The 22,205-nt window shown below is 43.3% G+C and overlaps 1 protein-coding gene across 2 annotated transcripts in view; it reads right to left on the bottom strand.

The window, feature by feature from the left end:
• Nucleotides 1-1,883: 1,883 nt before the first annotated feature.
• The window catches only part of DYM (dymeclin), a 275,421-nt gene continuing 255,099 nt past the window's right edge, over nucleotides 1,884-22,205 (bottom strand). For both annotated transcript variants that reach the window (XM_070938939.1, XM_070938941.1), the window contains one exon: nucleotides 1,884-3,391. In XM_070938939.1, coding sequence (XP_070795040.1) covers nucleotides 3,242-3,391 — 150 coding nt within the window. In that variant the 3' untranslated portion in view covers nucleotides 1,884-3,241. The remainder of the gene's footprint in view (nucleotides 3,392-22,205) is intronic.

Below are 22,205 nucleotides of genomic sequence, written 5' to 3'. Positions count from 1 at the left end.
ACTGCAACTTTGGGGACCAGTTTTCAGTCTCCTCGTCATCCTGGACAAATGGTTATTAATCAAGGACTACCTGTTCTACCGAGAAAAATATCAAAGAAAAGATATATATATTTGATTCTATTTCTTTGAAAAAAAGTTAAAAGAAATATAATCGGTGGCAAGTAACTTATTGCAGAGGATTGGTACTTCTTTAATGGGATCTTCTATTTGCTTCAGTGTGGAACCAGTATGGTGTTGGGGGGAAGGTGCTTATGGGGAGAGCCAGGCTTTGCTCATCTCTTAGGCATAGAAGCCAGTTGCACCCTTGGGCCAGTCCCTCCCTCTCAGCCCCATTCAACGTCGGGCTCTGCGACAAGCCAGTGGAAGAACCAGCCTCTGGTTGCATAGTGTGCCTATAACTAAGAGAGTGTATGCAAAAATTAGCCAACATTGCAAATGCTAAGAACCACAAGTTTTGTTTTGATGCATCGGAAGGCAATTGTGGCAGCGGGGCCACCAATGTTGCCTGTAATGATTTAACAAAACACTGAGAGGGCTGCCAGCAATTGCCAAGGCACCTAGTTGTAGAAAACGTATTTTAATAATAACAGAAGTAAAATGAAATGCAACTAACAAAGAATAAACTCTGATTTGCAGCATTCGCAATAGCTCAGAATCTTCCTTCTAGGGCAGCTACTTCGCCATGTTCCATAATCTTGACTCGAGCCCGTTTTGGAAGTTTTAATTTTGTGGAAAAGGTAACCCAAAAGGAGATATCATCTATGAAAACACATTCTTGGGAGCCGCTTAGTTACCCATAAAATGAAAGTTAAGCTAGGGAGAATTACTGGATTGTTTGTTTTTAACTCTCTCTCGTCTTAAGGGGAAATCTTAACCATATATCACTGCTAGGAATTCCCAGGGATGGTGCTTTATGTTGTAAAAGTCAGAAACAAATATATAGACCTGTCTCGGATTGCAGTTTTCCGTGCATCGCAAAGCTTTTGTATTGCTCCGTGGAGGACATTATATCAAACTCTAATTTCTGTATAAATCTCTTTATTTGGGTCTGTTCCAGTCTTAAGCGAGCTGCCCCACGCTTGAAACACAACAAGCGTTCTTACACCAGAGAAACCAATCTTCTTGTAATAGAAATGTGTGAAACCTTCCCCCCCCCCGCACTGGTTTTGGAAACCTGAGCCCAAGGTAGCCTTTTGAGAGCAGTGTTTCTTATTATAGCAATTAAAGATGGGTGGACTTCAACTTTGAGAATTGTCCAGCGTGAGGCAGCTGGGAAATTCTGGGAGTTGAAGTCCACCCATCATTAAGCTGCCAAGATTGATAAACAGTGCTCTAGAAGTTAAGGCTACAGATTCTGTTCAATTCTGAACGGGTGTTTTAGAGCAGGGGGCCCCCAATGCGTGGACCAGCAACGGGCCACAGCATGCCAGCAATTGGGCTGTGCAAACAAGCAAAGCCACATCTGCAAGATGCAGGCAGCACGAGAAACCACACCCTGTCTAGTTCATGGAAAAACCTCTTTCCACGGAACTGGTCCCTGGTCCCCAAAAGGTGCTTTAGAGGTTAAACCCACATCTTGTCTGCAGCTTTTTAAAGCGGCTGCATCTTTTCTCGGGCTGATGTGGCTGCTGCAAGAGGCAACCTTAAGATCCCAAGAAAAGCCAAGGCTATTTTAAAGAGCTCCAGATAGCTGCTGCATTGGCCCTTCCGGCACACTCCCAACAATTTTTCCCCAATGTGCCGTGCAGCCTGGCCTTCTCCCGTAGAGCCAATCAAAGTGACAGGATTTAGCAATTTCCAGCATCAATTCGCATAGGTAAAATATTCAACGGTTTTAATTTGTCATTTTAAGCTGCCCCTTTCAAACACTGAATTTTCCACAGTTTGCAGTCAACAGTCATTTATTTGAAGGAGAGGGTTGCAGGACATTCAGCTCCTTTCAAACACCATGTCAAATATTTCTCCTGTTATTAGTTCGCCTTCCGATTTTTAAAAATCAGGGCTCATATTCCCCGCCACCCCAAATGTGTCTCTGTGCAAAACTGAACGAACTCAATCGCTACGCAGTTTTCTTTACAGCTGCAGGAATAAGTAAATATGATTGTATTTTAAGCGGCAATTTTTTACAGAATAGACGGGAGGGAGGAACAATGCTAATCAGGAGGTTAAAAACCAAGCAAAATAATTTGTGAAAAGATATTTAAAGGGGGATCCTTTTTCCCACACATTGCCAGTCTCACATGTCGTTTTTATTCTGTATGCCATATTTTTTCTGTAAAAGAAGTATGGTGGGCAACACAATTGTTGATCTTTCTTGTTCCTTAACTTGGCAGCCTGGCATAGGGCTGTGTGTATTGTTGTTTCCTGAAAATAACAATCACAAGCTCATATTGTGTGTTAAGTGCTTTCTCCTTTTTCTCTCCTGTAGCACGTTGTCAATTCTCTTTAAGGTACACAACATGGACCATTTATTTTGGAACGTGCATGCTTGCAAATTTCTGTCAAAAATAATTTATCTGAAAGAATAAGAAATGTGTGTGTTTCTGCGTGTGTTTCGGGGGGAGGTTGATAAGCAACAGTGAAATTTTGGAGAAATCTACACTCATGTAATAGCACTTTTGACACTATGAATCGTGAGCTGCTCTTAATCTTTTTAGACTTTTCTAGATTTGCAGAGCGAGAAGTGGTAGCTTTAGTGCCTTCCAAAATGAAGCATTAAAAAAAAATTATCAATGCCGCAAGATTAATTTCATTTCAGTTACACCCAGTGTGAAAAGGTACCAAGTTTGCAAAGATCAAGTTGGAAGCCCACAGCAAAACCTCAAAAGGCTTTTGCAGATACGCTTAAGAGTAGACAGGAAGAAAAATCAGCTTGCAAAGGCTGACTTCCCAAAAACAAAATATATTTCGTTTACATTATTTTGTTTTGTTTTTCTTTTTCAAAAGCTGATTGCTGTTAAAATCTCACCTCACCGTCGAGTTCTTCCAACCCAACTTCCGGTGTTGATGGAAAATAATAACAACTCCCATCTCTTGGCTTTACAAACAGATAAGATTAAAAATTAGCATACAGTCTTAATGGAGTTCATGTGGTATTTTGGCTTTCTAACATGCTCCCAGGAAAATAATAAGTGGGGGCTATACAATAGTAACAAGCATCCTTCTTAGGGAATCTCAGCTGGAAAGGACTCGTTTTAGGACAGGGGCCGGCAAGATAGGTTTGCATTTCCTTTTGGGTTTTTCAACCCGAATCCCTCGTAAAAAGCTGAATATCTTGCGGGTTCCAGTAAAGAGCCACGGCAGAGTTGTAGACAAGAGACCAAACATATGGGATGAAGAACTCTTCGGGCTGTTCTTCCTCCACGTACTTGAACTTCAGCTCTGGGAATTTCTGCAAAGGAGAAAAAGAAGAGCGTCAGGAAGAGGGGAAGATGTGAAGGTCTCAAGGGAGCAGAGAGGTTGAAGAGCTTCTACCTATGAAGTTATGTTTGGGGACAGGAACACAAGCCTTGATGGATTCCTCTTTAGCAGGGGTGTCCAACTCCGGGGGATCGGATCCGGCTGGCAGGGTACTGTAGCTCTGTAGCGGCACCTGCCCTCTGGAACGACCTACCCCCCAGAGATACGCATGATACCAGACTTCCGGACTTTTCGTCAGGCCTGAAAACACATCTATTTCATCTAGCTGGGCTGGCTTGATCCCATCCTTTTGGTTTTAATTTGAAACTGGTTTTAACTGGGTTGTTTTAAATTGAGGGCCGAAATTATTTAATGTCTTTTAAACTGTTTTTTAAATTTTATATGTTATGTTTTATCTTGACTGTTCACCACCCTGAGTCCTGTTGGAGAAGGGCGGTATAAAAATCAAAATAAATAAATAAATAGATAGATCTGGCTGCCAGATCTGGAAATAGTGAAGGACCAACCCGCTGTGCTTCTGCCAGCGAAAATGGGCTCTCCAGTTCCGTTTTTGGCTGGGATGGCCTCTTGCAACCCTCAGCCAGTGAAAATGAAGCTCGGGAGGGCTGCGTGGTTTTTCTTTGGAGATGTTTCGCTTCTCATCCAAGTAGCTTCTCATCCAGAGCTGCAGAAGCTTCTTGGATGAGAAGCGAAATGTCTTCAAAGAAAAAACAGGAAGTCCAACTGCCTCTTGAAAAAAACACCTTTGGGACCTGGAGGACTGAGAAATCTCCATAGACATGTGTTCCAGATCTATCTAAACAAGGAAAAAAGGCTTTGTTGTGATACTAAATACAGGAGAATTCTAGACATTCTCACCGGCCTCACTGGTTTTATCTGCTATTTTCCTAGACTGGAATGTATCTTAAGAGGCAGGATGGTCTGGTTGCTTGTGACAAGAGTAATTACCAGCAATCAAAAAAATGCACCTTTTGTCTCTACAAGAGTGTAGAGGTGGTGTGGGCAAATTATGGGCAGTCCTCAACTTGGGATCACAATTGAGCCCCAACATTTTGTTGATAAGTGAGCACAGGAAAGTTGAGCTTTGCCCCATTTAACAAACTCTCTGGCCACAGTTGTTCAGGGGATCAACCGCAGTTAAGTCAGTAACACCGTTGTTAAGTGAACCCGTCTTCCCCATTGTCTTCGTTGATCAGGAGATCGCGAGAGGTAGTCACATGACCCCGGGATAGTGCAACCGTCATGAGTCAGTTGCCAAGTGCTTGAATTTTGATCACGTGACCGTAGGGATGCTGTTTTTTTTGGCGCTGTTACGGCACTGTGAATGGTCATTAAACGAATGGTTGTAAGTTGAGGACTACCTGTACAGGATTAAAGCTCATCATTGGGAGATTTTCTTGCACAAGAGAAATTGAAACAATTGAGAAAGTATAACAACCCTTCAAAGAAACAATTCCTATAGCTTAATTCTTTCCGAACTGAACCTCTTTTTTAGAGCTCCTGTCGTGCGTGTGTGAGTCACAAGCACTTCTGGTCCAGCCAGACTAGGCCAATCTTAAGTCCCAGACCTTTGTGATGTTATTACTTCTTTAATCAACCACAGAGATTTCCCCTGTCTCAGATGTCTGACTTGGTGGTTGGGACAGGAGCGTGTAGCCAGACGGGTCCAAAGTTTACCAGACTGTCTGAGCCACCGAGATTGTGATCGGATGCACAACCACAGGAAGTTCGAGCAAAGAGATGCAAAACCGAGAGAGACAGACGTTGCTTTCCTGCTTTAGTGCATCTAAAAAAGTATGAAAACAAAAGATAACGATCTCAAAATTAGTTAAGGAAAAAAAAAAATCAAATACGGCTTTGCTCACAAAGGTTTTAATACGGACTCCTGTAACCTGGCACCTTCCAGGTACGTTGGAAATGACTTCAGTCCTTGAGTAACCTGGGAGCTGCTGTCCCATCCATGTTTTGCAGGGGGTCCTGGGTTGGAGAAGCCTGATTTGATGCGGCTTAAGAGTAAAAAATGATCCTGGGATATGTTCAAGGTTAGATTATAGCCTCCACGACAGACCATTGGCATGATGGCGGTGAGGTTTTATGTTTCTACAAAGGAGTCTCAAGGGTGCTCAAGGCATATTTCAAAAATATGAAATTAAGGCATCATATTAAGACGAAAAACAAGACGAGGATTAAACCAAAAGAGCAGGACGAAGTGCTGCTACAGGTAATCCTTGATTTACAACAGTTCATTTAGTGACCATTGGAAGTTACAACGGCACTGGGAAAAGTGACTTATGGGAGGTTTTCACACTTATGATCCTTGCAGCATCCCTGTGAACACAGGATCAAAATTCAGATGCTTGGCTCATATTTATCATGATTGCAGTGTCCTGGGGTCTAAACCAGTGGTGAAATCCATTTTTTTTTTACTACCGGTTCTGTGGGCATGGCTTGGTGGGCATAGTAGGAGAAGGATACTGCAAAATCTCCATTCCTGCCCCACTCCAGGGGAAGGATACTGTAAAATCTCCATTCTCTCTCCAATCCAGGGGAAGGTTACTGCAAAATCCTCATTTCCTCCCGATCAGCTGGGACTTGGGAGGCAGCGAATAGATGGGAATAGAGGCGGGGCCAGACAGAATTTTTACTACCGGTTCTCCGAACTACTCAAAATTTCTGCTACTGGTTCTTCAGAACTGGTCAGAACCTGCTGAAACTCACCTTAAAACCTGCCCATTTTAGGCTTGAAAATTTACCTTCTACTGCAGTACCAATAAGTAAAACAACTGAAGCATGGCAATCTGGTGTGCTGTGCGAATCAGCTGAGCTGAAAACACACAGAAATATAGGACAGGATAGGGCGGGTGGGCGGGGCCAACTGCTCACCGGAACTACCGGTTCGCCTGAACTAGTCCGAACTGGCAGCAGCCCACCACTGCACCTCTCTTGCTGCTAGTTATCCCCTTCCTCTCTTTCCTTCCAACTTCCCTAGCATTACAGCCTTTTCCCAAGAGACATCTTTGCGTAATGTGTCCAAAGTAGGATAATTTGAGCCTGATCATTTGTGCCTCGATTGGGGAACTCTGGATCGGTTTGTTCAACGATCCATTTCTTGGTTTCCTTGACCGTACACAGTTTTCTCACGAGTCTTCTCCAACGCCAAAGATCAAAAGCCTCAACAACTCTTGCTATCTTGCTCTTTCAAAGTTCAAACTTTCACAGGGATTACGATCATGGTTTGCACAGTTCTGATCTTTGCAGGTATAGAATATCTGGTCATCTTAATATTGTTTCCAAGATCTCCATGCCTGCCCCACCAAGGGCTAGTCTGCAAGGGTTATTTCTTAGGATATTCAAACTGAATTAAGATTTAAGGGGGGGTTAATAGAAGGGTAATTGTTTTGATTAAGTAAATTTGATTTAATTCTTTTAAGATGGTACTAGTTGAGATAGATGATTTAAGACTAAGAAATAAGTGTTATGGCAAAATAGAATATACAAAATTTTGTTAAAGATGGAAAAAAATTGTATAAATTAGTGACTGGATCACGGCTCTGTTCTGAAAAGATGTAATTTGTGTGTTGGAAAAAAATAAAAATAAAAAAAACTTTTTTGCAAAAAAAAAAAAGGATATTCAGAAGGAAATAAGGTACAGAAAGGAAAAATTTATATATGCTGGAAAAAGCTGTAAATTTTATTTATTTCGAGTAATTTGGGCCAAATCATTCAATAGTCATAAACTTGAATTTCTGAACATACTAAAGAGTGCGGAGAAGAGCAACAACAATGATTAGGGGACTGGAGGCTAAAACATATGAAGAACCGTTGCAGGAACTGGGTATGTCTAGCTTAATGAAAAGAAGGACGAGGGGAGACACGATAGTAGTCTTCCAATATCTCAGGGGCTGCCACAAGGAAGATGGGATCAATCTGTTCTCCAAAGCACCTGAAGGCAGGACAAGAAGCAATGGGTGGAAACTAATCAAGAAGAGAAGCAACCTAGAACTAAGGAGAAATTTCCTGACAGTGAAAACAATTAATCAGTGGAACAACTTTGCCTCCAGAAGTTGTGAATGCTCCAACACTGGAAGTTTTTAAGAAGATGTTGGATAACCATTTGTCTGGGATGGTATAAGGACTCCTGCCTTGGGCAGGGTGTTGGGACTACAAGACCTCCAAGCGTGTGATTATATGAACTATTGATGTATTAACCACTGTATACCCAGTGTATTAGTGGACACTGGATGTCCACTGCACTTTTAAGTACTGTCCTCCCCCACTACAGTATCCACAAACAGCATCTGCAACACTTTCCTTTCCCCCCCCCCCCCGCCTTCGACAGAGAGTCGCCTCCACAAACCCAGGGAGATGTTTCGGTTGAAGTGTCTACATGGTATGCAGCCATGCCTGCCTGATAATATCTTTATGCCTTTTTTTGGACTTAAAAGACGAGACATCCAGCCATGGAAAAACTCACAGTTAAGAGAAATGAAGCAGAGCAGTGGAAATTTACAAGGCAAAGTAGCACCCACCCCGCTTTCATCTGCAGACATGCTATGCGGCTCATTATAATCTGAATGCTAAATGAAATTTAAAGGACCAGCCGCACGGTTATCCCTCTCTCATACAGACATGTTCAACCTCGCCCCCCCACCCCCCGCATAAGGTCTTCCTTTAAGTAGCCTATAATCAGGGTTGGGCTACTGGGGGGTTCGCAGGGGGTTCGGGAGAACCTCTAGCTAAGATTCTGCGCAGTTCGGAGAACCCCCAAATCCCACTCGTGGCTGCTCCCCCCCTCCCAGGAGTCCACCCACGGCCCGTTTTGGATGCAGGTAAGTGCAGGGCGTGCGTGGAGGCTGGGGGGGGGAGTTCTGGAGGCCGGACACAGGAGGAAAGCCTCCGGAGCCCGGGGAGGGCAAAAACGCCCCCCCACCATGGTACAGGAAGCTGACTAGGCCACACCCACAATGGCCACGCCCACCCAGCAACCGGGCAGAGAACCCCTAGCTACAATTTTTGAAGCCCACCCCTGCTTATAATTAATGCTCCCAGGTCATCCTTAGGGCATCCGTATTGGAAAGCACAGCTTCCAATAAAAACGGCTCCTTTGCTTTAAGAAAAGGCAGTGTTGTCATCAGTGAAGGACACGGGGTCCTTGGGCTGTTGGCAGACTTTTGCTGTGAATTTTAGAAGTTATTCCGACCGTTAAGGAAAGTTGCGGAAAATCATGACTGGCATATTTCTTTGAAGAAATATTTGTTCTGTTCTTTTATCTTCTCTTCCTGTTTGTCAAGATGCTATCAGTTTCCTAAGCCTAACTACTCTCCCTTCTCTCTCTCCTCTAGGATGTGAGTAGAAGAGCTTTGTGGGACTCAAATAATTTCATTTATTTTTATTTATTTTTAACTTTTTTTTGGCACCAGAGTTCTGTTCTTGCCTCTTGGCTTATTTCATCCAGTTAGAGCAGTGATGGGGAACCTATGGCACATGTGCTGGAAGTGGTGTACAGAACCATCTCTCCAGGCACACGACCTGTTACCCGTTGCTCTTCTGGGTTCTGGTGCGCCAGCCAGCTGGTCTTCAGGCACGTGGGAGTGCTGGAAACTGGAAGAGCAGCTGCCTAGCACACATGCGCGAGCCGGGAAGATGATCTTCCGATTTCTGGCACACGCATGCACATCGGCCAGCCAGTCTTCAAATACGCGCCAGAAACCGGAAGACCAGGTGGCCAGTGCGCATGCACGTGCCAGAAACCGTAAGATCATCTTCCCGGTGCATGCATGCATACCAGGCAACTGCTCTTCTGGTTTCCAGCACATGCATGGTCTTCACTCATGCATTCACACCAGAAACTGGAAGACCAGGCCCCCGTTTCGGCACTTGGTGCTGAAAAGGTTCGCCAACACTGAGTTAGAGCATCCACATCACAGATGATGCATGACAACCCTCCCCTTCCCGGTTCTCTGCTCTCTACCCATCCATCTTTCTTTCTTTTTTTTTGGTAATCATTTTGTATTTCTTGTTGTGTTCTTTTTCATTGTTTATTTTATTGTTCTATTGTCTAACTTCTGTTCTATTCAGTCTTTTCATTTCCCCCCCCCTTTGTCTTGTTGAAACCTGTCCAGAGTAGCCCCATGGTGAGACAGGTAGCAAATAAATTAAACAAATAAATAAATAAAAACTAAAAGCTTCTGATATGAAAAGAACCATCCAAGCTCCAGCTAAATGGTAAAGCAGAGGACCGGAAAAACAAACAAACAAAAAAAAATGAACTCCCTTCCTAGCCCACTTAATCTCTATGATAGATAGATAGATTGATATTAATATGATAGCAGTCTTCCAATATCTCAGGGGCTGCCCCAAAGAAGAGGGAGTCAAGCTATTCTGCAAAGCACTTGAGGGCAGGACAAGAAGCAATGGATGGAAACTAATGAAGGAGAGAAGCAACTTAGAACTAAGGGGAAATTTCCTGACAGTGAAAACAATGATTGGTGGAATGTCTTGCCTTCAGAAGTTATGGGAGCTCCAACACTGGAGGTTTTCAAGAATAGATTGGACAATCATTTGACTGAAATAGTATAGGGTTTCCTGCCTGAGCAGGGGGTTGGACTAGAAGACCTCCAAAGTCCCTTTCCACTCTGTTATTCTGTTATTCTGATTTGTCCTACATACTGGCATTAAACATGGCTTTGTGTATCTATTCCTTTTTGGTTGCCTCACTTCCAGACTCACAGTTGTGTAGCTCATTATGATTAAGGACAGAAGGAAACAGTGATTGATGCTTGTGGGAAGCAATGGAGCCCATCACGGTTTTCTTTTGGGTTACAATTTCCAGGGTTTTCTCATTTAAGAGGCTGCTGGTTTTGCTTCTCGATATGTAGAACCAGGAAAAAGACTCCAGAGACAGTAAAACTCATTGTGAGAAGGAACTTTCCGAAGACCTTCTGGCAATCTGGAAATTTACAAAAGGGCCCCAGCCTTCCCTGCACATTCTTCAGTGGCTGCTCTTTGTTATTTATTTATGGCATAGTTTATTGTCTTATTTTCAGAGAAACAGGGTAGTTTCATATGTTGGTAGCTGTATACAGTCGTGTGAGATGCAGGCAAACAAATAAATAGAAAATTCATTTTAATTAACCTCAAAGGAAGACCTGCATAAAATAGAGAAATCCATTTACTAGATCCATTTCCATCAGCAAAAGAACACCCACATGCTTTATAATGCACGATGTTCAATGATGCTCTGAATGGAAGTCCCTAATAAAGAAGGATGAAGGTAGATATCTTCAACATCAAAAACAGACAAAGAAGAATTGTGCATTTATGTAACAGAGTGAATTGATGCGTTGTCATTTTTGGAAGGGAATTAAAACAATTTTGTGATGGGTTTATGCCGACGAGGAATGGTTATGCTATGTGATCAAAAATGTTCAAGGGATTGATATTATTATCAATCATAATATGATTGATGTTATTGCATATTTGTTTATATATTACCGCATATTTGTTTATATATATACAATTATAACGATGATGATGATGTTTGTACGTTTGTATGTTAACACACATACAAACATAGGAGCCTTGGTGCAGCGGACTAAAGTGCTGTTAAGTAGCACTTAGCTGCCAGCTGCCTGCAATTACTGCGAGTTCAAATCTCACCAGGCTCAAGGTTGACTCAGCCTTCCATCCTTCCGAGGTAGGTAAAATGAGGACCCGGATTGTGGGGGCAATAAGCTGACTTTGTATAAAAAAGAACACTGCTTGGGGGGGCCCAAAAGCTCTACTAAGCAGGTATATGCAAAAGTCTGACGGCTATTGCTTAACACATTGTAAGCTTTGAGTCTCCGGAGAAGGGCGGCATATAAATCGAACCAATAAATAAATAAATAAATAAATAAATAAATAAATAAATAAATAAATAAATAAATAAATAAATAAACACCTTGGATGCCTAGAGAGCACACTGCTCAACATAGAAAGGAAATGTATGATATAAAACAATAAAAATATTTTTAAAAAAACCCGTTCAGGAGAACTCTGTCTCAAAACAGATATATTGAGAAACAGTTGACGAAAATGAGAAGAAACCATTAAACAAATGTTGTAAACTACTTACAAAAAAAGGCATAAATGTAGGTTTTAGTGCCCAACCTTGTTTAAACATTTGTGACCCCACTAAGCACACAAAGGGATTGACTTTTCTGGACGATAAGCACAACCTCTTCGGGTGTTTCTGAGTTTGGGGAATTAAAAATGAAAAACACAGTCATCCGAAGAGCGGCATTTTTCCCCCGTTATGAAAAATACAGCCCTTGCTCAGATCGCCTCATCCTATTGCAGAAAGGAAGAGGAATATATTAGCGAACTACGGGAGACAACTTTTATTGACATGAAACTGAAATGAAATTCTCCCTTGTGAGGGATTTGTGTGGAAGAGCTGTTTAAGCAAAAACATCCTCTTTTGAAACTCCCATTTCCTTGCTGAAATGCAAATATTTTGCACCGTGAATGAAGATCAGTGACTTGACTTAGATAAAGGATCCTTAGGAAACTCCTGCACGGTGAAATTAGTGCTATGGTGCTCTGAACCTTGGCAACCAGTTTTGGTCACCACACTATAAAAAAAGATGTTGAGACTCTAGAAAAAATGCAGAGAAGAGCAACTAGGCTGATTAGGGGACTGGAGACTAAAACATATGAAGAACGGTTGCAGGAACTGGGCATGGCTAGTCTAGTGAAGAGAAGGACCAGGGGAGACATGATAGCCGTCTTCCAATATTTGAGAGGTAGGGGGTCAAGCTATTTTCCAAAGCACCTGAAGGCCAGGCAAGGAATAATGGATGGAAACTGAACACGGAGAGATTCAATTTAGAAATGAGGAGGAACTTTCTGACAGTGAGAACAATCAACCAGTGGAAGAGAAGTTGCCTTCGGAAGTTGTGGGAGCTTCATCCCTGGAAGCTTTCAAGAAGAAACTGGACTGCCATCTGTCAGAAATTGTGTAGGGTCTCTTGCCTGAGCGGGGGGTTGGACTAGATGATCTATAAGGTCCCTTCCAACTCTGTTAATCTGTTAAACATCTGGGGGGGGAAGCATGTTGGCTACCAGCAGATAATTAAAATGTTGATGCTCTGTGGATTCATTGTCTGATTCAAGATAAAGTACTTCAAATGCTGGAGCCTGAGTGGCGTAGGAGGCTAATGCCTCCTACTAAGGCAGCATTTAACATCCAGCTGCCTGCAAGTACTGCGAGTTCAATTCTCACCAGGCTCAAGGTCGACTCAGCCTTCCATCCTTTCTAAGGTGGGTAAAATGAGGACCCGGTTTGTGGGGGCAATAAGCTGACTTTGTATAAAAATATACAAAAGTATGAAGGCTATTGCTTAACGCATTGTAAGCCGCCCTGAGTCTCCGGAGAAGGGCGGCATATAAAAATAAATAAATAAATAAATAAATAAATAAATAAATAAATAAATAAATAAATAAATAAATAAATAAATAAATAAATAAAGAAAGTTCATTCAAGTTACAACAGTTCATTTAGTGTCCCAGATGCTTCCCCCCCCAAAAGGAAATTGGACTTTCTGGTTTTTCTTTCAAGATGTTTCGCTTCTCATCCAAGAAGCTTGGATGTTTTGCTCCTGGACTGTCTCCTAATAGTAGTCACGCTACAAACGCGCTGACAAGTTGTGTCCAACTCTTGGTGACCCCATGGACAGGCTCCATTGTCTCCTGTAATTTCCTACATTCATGTTTGTTGTGTTGATGACACTATCGAACTATCTCATCCTCTGCCGTCCCCTTCTCCTTCTGCCTTCACCTCATTGTGGAGGAAGAGGAGGTGAGGAGCATTCTGAGGGCTGTGGACCCTAGAAAGGCTGCTGGTCCTGATGGTATCTCTAGCCGAGTGCTTAAAGACTGTGCTGATCGGTTGGCTGGAGTCTTTACCAGGATCTTCCATCGATCTTTATCCCCGTCCACTATTCCATCTTGTTTGAAGGCTTCCACTATTGTTCTGCTGCCAAAGAAGTATCCCTATCATTAATCTCAACGATTACAGACCAATGGCACTCACTCCTATCCTCATGAAGTGATTTGAGAAACTGGTCTGCCAGTACATCATTTCTGGTCTTCCGCATATATTTGATAAACACCAGTTTCCGCATACAGAAGAAACAGATCTACAGAGGATGCCATAACCATCACTCTTCACACTGCACTGACTCATTTGGAACAGCGGGGGGGAGGGGGGCGCTATGTGAGGATGCTTTTTGTAGATTTTAGCTCTGCATTTAACATAATACTTCCACATAGACTACTGTCTAAATGTATGGATCCTGGGCTTTCTTATTCAATCTGCCTTTGGATTATGGATTTCCTGTCTGGCCGCTCTCAGAGGGTCAGATTAGGTCATCATATCTCTTCAGCCCTTATTCTTAACACTGGTACACGCAGGTTGCGTGTTGAGTCCCTTACTCTATACTCTTTATGTGCATGACTGCATTCCCACTCACGCTAGTAATACTACTACTAAATTTGCAGATGATACAACAGTGGTAGGACTGATCTCCGGGGGGGATGAGTCTGCCTATCGAGATGAGGTGGGATGGTTGCTTTCATGGTGTGGAGACAATAACTTGGTCCTTTACACAAATAAGACCATGAAGCTTACAGTGGACTATAGAAGGAATAGATCAGACATCCAGCCCTTGCTTATCAATGGAGACCGAGTGGAGCAAGTGGCCAGTTTTAAGTTTCTGGGTGTTATCATAAAAAGAGGACCTGACCTGGGACGCTCACATTGTAGCACTGGTCAAAAGGGCCCAGCAGAGATTATACTACCTGAGACTTCTCAGGAAACAACAACTGAATGAAAAACTGCTGGTGACCTTCTACCGCTGCACCATAGAGAATATTTTAACTTGCACCTGTGTATGGTTTGCCAATTGCACAGTGGCAGATAGGACAGCGCACCAGAGGGTCAACGTCATTGCCCAGAGGATCAATGATTGCCCTCTCCCCTCCTTGGAAGAGCTTTATAGCTCCCGCTGCCTTAAGAAAGTTCAAAACATTTTTAAAGATCCATCTCATCCTGGGCACCTTTTTTTTTTTTTAACTATTACCATCTGGCAGACGGTACAGGATAATAAAATCAAGAACAAATAGGCTGAAAAACAGCTTCAATCCTAGAGCAGTAACTACACTGAATTCTACTGTAGAGTGCAATATTAATACAATATCGGTTTTCAATTCAATTGTATATAAACATGATGGCGAACCTATGGCACGCGTATCACAGTGGCACGCAATGCCCTCTGTGGGCACACGAGCCGTCACCCCAGTTCAGCTCTGCCATGCATGCGCGCGTGCCTCCCACTGGCCAGATGGTTGTCAGGTCTCTGCTGCGCATGCGCCGGGGCGGGCCATGTGTGGGGGGCCATGTGTGCAGGGGCACATGCGTGGGACCACGCACACATTGCATTTTGGGGGTTTGGGCACGTGTGCACGCATTCGCGTGTATATGTGCATGCTTTGGGTACTCGGTCCAGAAAAGGTTAGCCACCAACTGGTATAGATTATGAAGGGTTAGGGTTAGTGTGTGTGTGTTTTATTTTTATAATTATAATATACACTGAAGATGACATTTAATTTCGTTGTACAAGATGCAATGACACTAAACTAAACTAAACTAAACTAAACTAAACTAAACTAAACTAAACTAAACTAAACTAAACTAAACTTCCATCTTTCCCAACAACAGGGTCTCTTCCAAGGAATCCTCTTTTCTCATTAGGTGGCCAAAGTATTTGAGCTTCAGCATCAGCACCTGTCCTTCCAAAGAACAGCCAGGATTTATTTCTTTTAGAATTCACTGATTTGACCTCCTTGCAGTCCAAGAGACCCTCAAGCGTCTTCTCCAACACTACGACCATAAATCCACCATCAACTGCTTGAAAGCAAAACCTGGGCATTTTGCAATTCAAAATTTCTCTGCAAGACTGGCATTTATTGACAGAATCCAATGGCTTTTGAGCCCCTGCAGAAATCTACGTCATAACTCTGGAAATAAACAATGCTTACTTGTTGGAAAATGTATGGGATGCATCAATCTTTAGGTGCACAGATGAAGCCCAACAGTGATAAACTATTTTTTTGTATTTCTATAAGATACCATCTTTTTTTTTTAAAGAAAAAATGCTGGCTAAAATTCAACCGACCCACCTACAAGGATTTTTGCACTTCAGGAGTGATACAGATATAAATGAAAACATCATTAATACAATTATTTTTGGGTAACCCTAATTTGGACCCCCCCAAATCCCAGGCCTTTTTTTTAGCATACTAAAAAGCAGAGACATTACCCTGCCAACAAAAGTGCGTATAGTCAAGGCTAGTTGCAATGTATGGCTGTGAAAGTTGGACCATAAGGAAGGCTGAGCGCCAAAGAATTGAGCTATGGTGCTGGAGAAGACTCCTGAGAGTCCCTTGGACTGCAAGGCGATCAAACCGGTCAGTCCTAGAGGAGATCAACCCTGACTGCTCTTTAGAAGGCCAGATCCTGAAGAGGAAACTCAAATACTTTGGCCACCTAATGAGAAGGAAGGACTCACTGGAGAAGAGCCTAATGCTGGGAAAGATTGAGGGCAAAAGAAGAAAGGGACGACAGAGAATGAGGTGGCTGGATGGAGTCACCGAAGCAGTAGGTGTGAGCTTAAATGGACTCCAGAGGATGGTAGAGGACAGGAAGGCCTGGAGGAATGTTGTCCATGGGGTCACGATGGGTCGGACACGACTTCACAAGTAACCACAACAACAAAAATTCCAGGCTTTACCTTAAGAAGTTCACACAAAAGATTTGACATTCAAGCAAGATGTCTTACTTTCAACAGCTACTCAGTGGAAAACACCGCTTGAAAATATGGGGGATGCTCTATGTCAGGGGTCCCCAACCTCTAGGCCGCGGCCTGGTACTGGGCCACAACTCATTCGGAACCGGCTCCTGCAAGCGGTAGGCAAGCCTGCCTGCCACTCACACGGAACCATTTCCTCTCTCCCCCTGCCCGTCTGCAAAGCCGGAAAGGTTGGGGACCACTGCTCTATGCCAGGGGTGTCCCAATCTTGGTGACTTTAAGTTTTGCGGACTTCAACTCCCAGAATGGCTGTTGGGAATTGAAGTCCACAGATCTTAGTTGCCACGGTTGGACACCCCAGCTCTATGCTTTGATTCCGCTGACAATATTTCTTTATACGGTTATGATTTTTTTTTTTTTAAATTTGATTTATATGCCGCCCTTCTCCGGAGACTCAGGGCGGCTTACAATGCATTAAGCAATAGCCTTCATCCTTTTGTATATTTATACAAAGTCAGCTTATTGCCCCCACAAACTGGGTCCTCAATTTACCTACCTTATATTTTGCGGATAAAGAACAGAAAAGACTAATAAACAAAGTGAGATAGAATTATTGGGAAAGTCAGCATTATAATGAAAGAAAGCTCCTTCCAGTGCAGGGTATGAATTTAAGAATGCTTTGCTGCGTAATTAGTTTTTTGCTTGCCTCACGGATAATAATTTTATCTGTGCAGGCACCCCTGCTCTCTTCCTCTTCTGATATGAGAGATTTATCTAACCTGATACTCCATAATAACCTTCTCTCACTCAAATGTATTTCTCCTTTTATTGCCCTCTAAATTGCCCTACTACAAACTTCACTGTAAATACCCTTCTTAAATAGTGTGAAAATAAGAGCTTTTTCTCTAATTTGCTTTTTCCATAAAATCATGCACCCTTTTTATCTATGTTTTTTTTTATCTTTCCTCAGCTAAAAGGACCCCAAAGTTATAAACCTTCTCTCATATGTGAGCTAATCATTTTCTCATTTATAGGTAGTCCTTGACTTACAACCATTCATTCATAATGACCGTCTGAAGCACTGAAAAAAAGCGACTTAAAATTGGTCCTCGTACTTAGGACCACTGATTTGGTTGCTTGGCAACTGGCAGGTATTTATGATGGTTGCAGTATCCCAGGGTCATGTGATCACCATTTGCGACCTTCCCAGCCGGCTTCTGACAAGCAAAGACATGGGCGGTAGCCAGACTCGCTTAATGACCACATGATTCACTCAACAACTGCAGTGATTCGTTTAACAACTGCAACAAAAAAAAAGTTGTAAAATCAAGCATGACTCACTTAACAATTGTCTTGCTTAGCAATGGAAATTCTGGCCCCAAATTGTGATTGCAAGTCAAACGCTACCTGGACTTATTTCTGAGGTGTGATGAAAGGGAAGTGAACATAACATTGTGCATCTATATTTTTCCCTAATCTTTTCATTATCATTTTGCCTGCTGCTGCATCTGCTGTTTCATATTTAAACTAATTTGTTATATCTTTACTAATCATCCAGCCAGTTTGCAAGATTATTCTGGATCTCTTTGGACATTTTTAACCGTATTCTTTCTAAGCCAATGGGAAAGTGGGCAGAAATAATGCAGAGAGGCCTGGGAACTGTGGCAAATACGTTCCAAGGCCTCTCTGCATTAGTTCTGTCCAACTTCCCATTCAGTTAGAAAGAATACAGGAAAACTGCCCCCCAAAACAGACTGTTCTCATCAGGAGCCTGAATTTGAAAAAAAGACTTTTGCGGGGAGCAAAATGAAATTAAGACTGCTCTGTAAATTAAACGTAACACACTTAGAATACTGCATCCACTTTTGGTTGCCATATTATAAAAAAGATGTTGAGAAGAGAGTGCAGAGAAGAGCCACAAAGATGATTAGGTGGCTGGAAGCTAAAACATATGAAGAATGGTTGCAGGAATTGGTATGTCTAGCAGAGGTGGGTTTCAAATTTTTTTACTACCTGTGGGGGTGGCTTGCTGGGCATGGCATGGATTGGTGGGCGTGGCTTGGTGGGCGTGGCAGGGGAAGGATACTGTAAAATCTCCATTTCCTCCCGATCAGCTGGGACTTGGGAGGCAGAGAATAGATGCGGGCAGGGCCAGTCAGAATTTTTACTACCGGTTCTCCAAACTACTTAAAATTTCTGCTACCGGTTCTCCAGAACTGGTCAGAACCTGCTGAAACCCACCTCTGATGTCTAGTCTAGCGGGTGTGTGTGTGTGGAAGGACTAGGGATGACAAGATAGCAGTCTTCCAATATTTGAGGAGCTGCCACAAAGAAGAGGGGGTCAACCTATTCTCCAAAACACCTGAAGGCAAGACAAGAAACAATGGATGGAAACTAATGAAAGAGAGAAGCAACCTAGAACTAAGGAGAAACTTCCTGATGGTCAAAACTATTAATTAATAGAACAACTTGCCTCCAGAGTTGTGAATGCTCCAATACTGGAAGTTTTTAAGAAGAGACTGGACAGCCACTTGTCTGGAATCATATAGGATCTCCAGCTTGAGCAGGGGGTTGGGCTAGAATAGGGGTCAGCAACCCATGGCTCTGGAGCCGCATGTGGCTCTTTCATCCCTCTGCTGCGGCTCCCTGTTGCTGGTTGCCTCCACAACTGATAGGACTTTTGGTTAGGAAAGGTAGAGGTAGGACAGGTAGATAGGACAGGACAAGGATGCTGTGCTAGGAAGAGTCTCTATGGTGGGGGAACCGACTTCCAGTGGGCAGAGGGAAAAAGAATGCCACACTAGGAGGAGACTCTATGGTGGGGGAACTGGACTTCCGGTCGGCTCCAGAATTGAATGGGGGCTTCCTGTTAGGACCTTTGTGGATCTTTGAGTGTTTAAGGTTGCTGACCCCTGGGTTAGAAGACCTCCAAGGTCCCTTCCACTCTGTTATTCCCTTCTGGGGTGAGGATGGAGATGAAGGTGAAGAGAGGTTTGCCTTCTTGTTTGTGTATTTGCACAGTTCCCGGGCCTCTCTGCATTATTTCTGCCCAACTTCCTATTGGGTTAGAAAGAAGAAGGAGAACAGCTCGAAAAGACAGACTGTTCTCATCAGAAGCCTGAATGGGGTTTGGAAAGAGGCTTTTGCGGGGAGCAAAATGAAATTAAGACTGCTCTATAACTTACCCCAATGTGGAGACTTAACATTCAGTAAAAAAAAAAAAAAAAAAAAAAAGCATGAAATGAAGCGTAGCTGAAATCTTACCGCAATGCTGAGTTACAGAGCCTGTGAAAAAGCTTCCCTGGCCTCTAAGCACGGATCAATTTTTGGTGGCAGAAATCAAGAAAGCCACTTCTGGGACTTTGATGCACCCAGGCCCTGCAGTGACACTGGCCGAGGCCTAGAATGGTGCAAGGCAAGCTAGATTTTGAATCAAGGCTTCGGGAGAGAACCGAGATTGCCCAAATCCCCTCTCCTCTCTTGCCCCTCATTTCCAATCTCCCATCCTCCTCTCCTTTAATGCACTCCTATTCCCATGTCAAGACCAAAGGATGGATGGAACCCGGCTACCCAGGAGAGCTGTGGATGATGGGATGTGTGCGTATAAACTAATCCGGGGGTTGAGCGTGCCGGGGACTGTTCTCCTACCACATTTACGCTTCAGAGATTAAGTCAACATCTCTTCTGCAAGCTGAAAAGGCTCTTTTCTCATTTAAAAATAGCTTCTGTTTTTGAGGTTGCGTTAAAAAGCCCTCTTTTCATGTGGGAGAGGAGCTGAAGGAGCGGCCCGGTGAGTCAGCGGGCAAGATTTTTCTGACGGAGAATCTACAGATTCCATTCTCCAGGGAGCATTCACAGCAAAGAGACCAGCGAGCCACTGCCCACTGGGTGAAAGGTGACGGCTGGCACCCACCCCAGCAGCCATAAAGACCCCTCTCCTGCCTGTTTCAACCCTGGGGGTGGGGGGGAAACAAGGCATCCCTCTCTGTCTTGATCTGCCAAATGAAGAAAACTCCTTGTTCATCAGAAGAAAAGTCTCTCAGCCTCAGGAGTCCATTTTGGCCTCAGGAAGAGCTGCAGAGGTCAAAATGGACCTTTCCCTTTCCTTGTCCAAGTCTCCTGAAGGCTATGCCAAGCTCTCCCCCATTTTGCTTCTAGAAGAGAACCCCCCCCCCCCCCCCAAAGCAAAACGTCTGGGGCAAGCCATTGCAAAACTCTGCAAAAGAAGGCATTCTCGATTTTGGACGTTTTTAATCTGAGCAAGCCAGACCTGTAAATATTACAGAATGATAACAATTACTTAAGAAACTAGAGACAGACTTGGTGTCACCAGCTGTTAACTTTCTGATCAGGCCAGCTTAAGGAAGTGGGGCCTTATCTGTCTTAGTTCAGGACATGCTGACTAACGCCCCGACGGAGGCAACAGACCTTTGGCTCCATAATCTTTGTGTATTGGAAAATATACGCGGCTGGCTGACCCGATTCACTTCTAAGTAACCGCAAGGACCCAGAAGCAAATAGGGACTTGCTGCCTGGGTTCAGAAGGGCAGACGTCAAAATCGGAGAAAAATCAAATGTGGTTATTTCTGTTTAGAGAAAGGAGACAAGAGCAAAGTCTTTGAGAGTTCATTTTTCTGAGAGAGACAACAAGCAAAGCAAAAAAAAACCCCGAAAAACAAAAAACCTGATAGTGATGTAAAAAGAAGATGCCTTCAAGCCAGGGCTGGGTGCGTTTTGTTAAGTCTGCCATGACTGCGTCTTTCCAGAGTCCCTAATGCAGAGTCATGGGACACTAACAAGTCTCAATGTGGAGTCCCGCAATGACCTACGATCGGGGCCTCCAACCTTGGCAACTTTAAGACTTGTGGACTTCAACTCCCAGAATTCTGGTAACTGGGAGTTGAAATCCACAAGTCTTAAAGTTGCCAAGGTTGAAGATCCCCTGACCTACGAGATAAGAAAAACTGCCTTTATCCACCTCAATTTTATATTCTGTGATTGGGGACCTTGAGACCTTAGGAGGACAACTGAGTAACCTGAGCAGAATTGGATGAAATAGCTCAAGTGCTGCTCATCACTTCTTTGACTACAACTTGCAAGTCAAGAATGATTTGAAGGCAGACATGAAGATGTGAAATTCAGCTCCCATAAACCTGCTCCTGGATCCTTAGATAAGTCACAGGGTTATGGTGGGAGCAGAAGTTGCAATCCACAGAATTTTGGCTGCCAAGGTTCAAACTCTGCAAATTTGAGGGCTGGTTCCCGTTAGTGTTAATGGGAAGTGGAGAGAGAACAAGCCCAGGAAGACCCTTGTTTCAGGGGTCCTGCAGGATTTTGAACTCTCTCCATTCCTGTTTAATATTTATTTATTTATTTAATTTTTACATAATTTTTATAATATGTACAGGAAGCTGCTGGGTAAGAGCATTCAATTTAATAGGATGAGGCATCATCATGTTGGATAATGTCCAGCTTTATATCTCTACCCTTGGCTGCCCCAAAGCGATGCTATTAAAAATTTGGAGTGTCTGGATGCTTTGGGGATCTAGTTCAACCCTAGCAACGTTGAGTGGAGCTCTGAATTTTTCCTATCTCTTGTTCAGAAAGGGGCTGCCCTGCTCAAAGAAAATCGCGATATAAAAAATATGTTGAGACTCTAGAAAGTGCAGAGAAGAGCAACAAAAACAATTAGGGGACTGGAGGTTAAAACACATAAAGAACAGTTGCAGGAGCTGGGTATGTCTAATTTAATGAAAAAAAAGGACTGATTAGAGGTGACATGATAGGGTGTTCCAATATCTCAGGGACTGCCACAAAGAAGAGGGGGCCAACTTGCCAACCTATTCTCCAAAGCACCTGAGGGCAGGACAAGAAGCAATGGATGGAAACTCATCAAGGAGAGAAGCAACCTAGAAATAAGGAGAAACTCCCTAA

The sequence above is a fragment of the Pituophis catenifer genome, unplaced genomic scaffold, assembly GCF_029215685.1.
Source record: "Pituophis catenifer annectens isolate HBS135680 unplaced genomic scaffold, rPitCat1.0.hap2 SCAF_2, whole genome shotgun sequence".
Taxonomy (NCBI): domain Eukaryota; kingdom Metazoa; phylum Chordata; class Lepidosauria; order Squamata; family Colubridae; genus Pituophis; species Pituophis catenifer.
The sequence above is the reverse complement of the archived record's forward strand: the minus strand, read 5'-3'. Positions and strand labels throughout refer to the sequence as shown.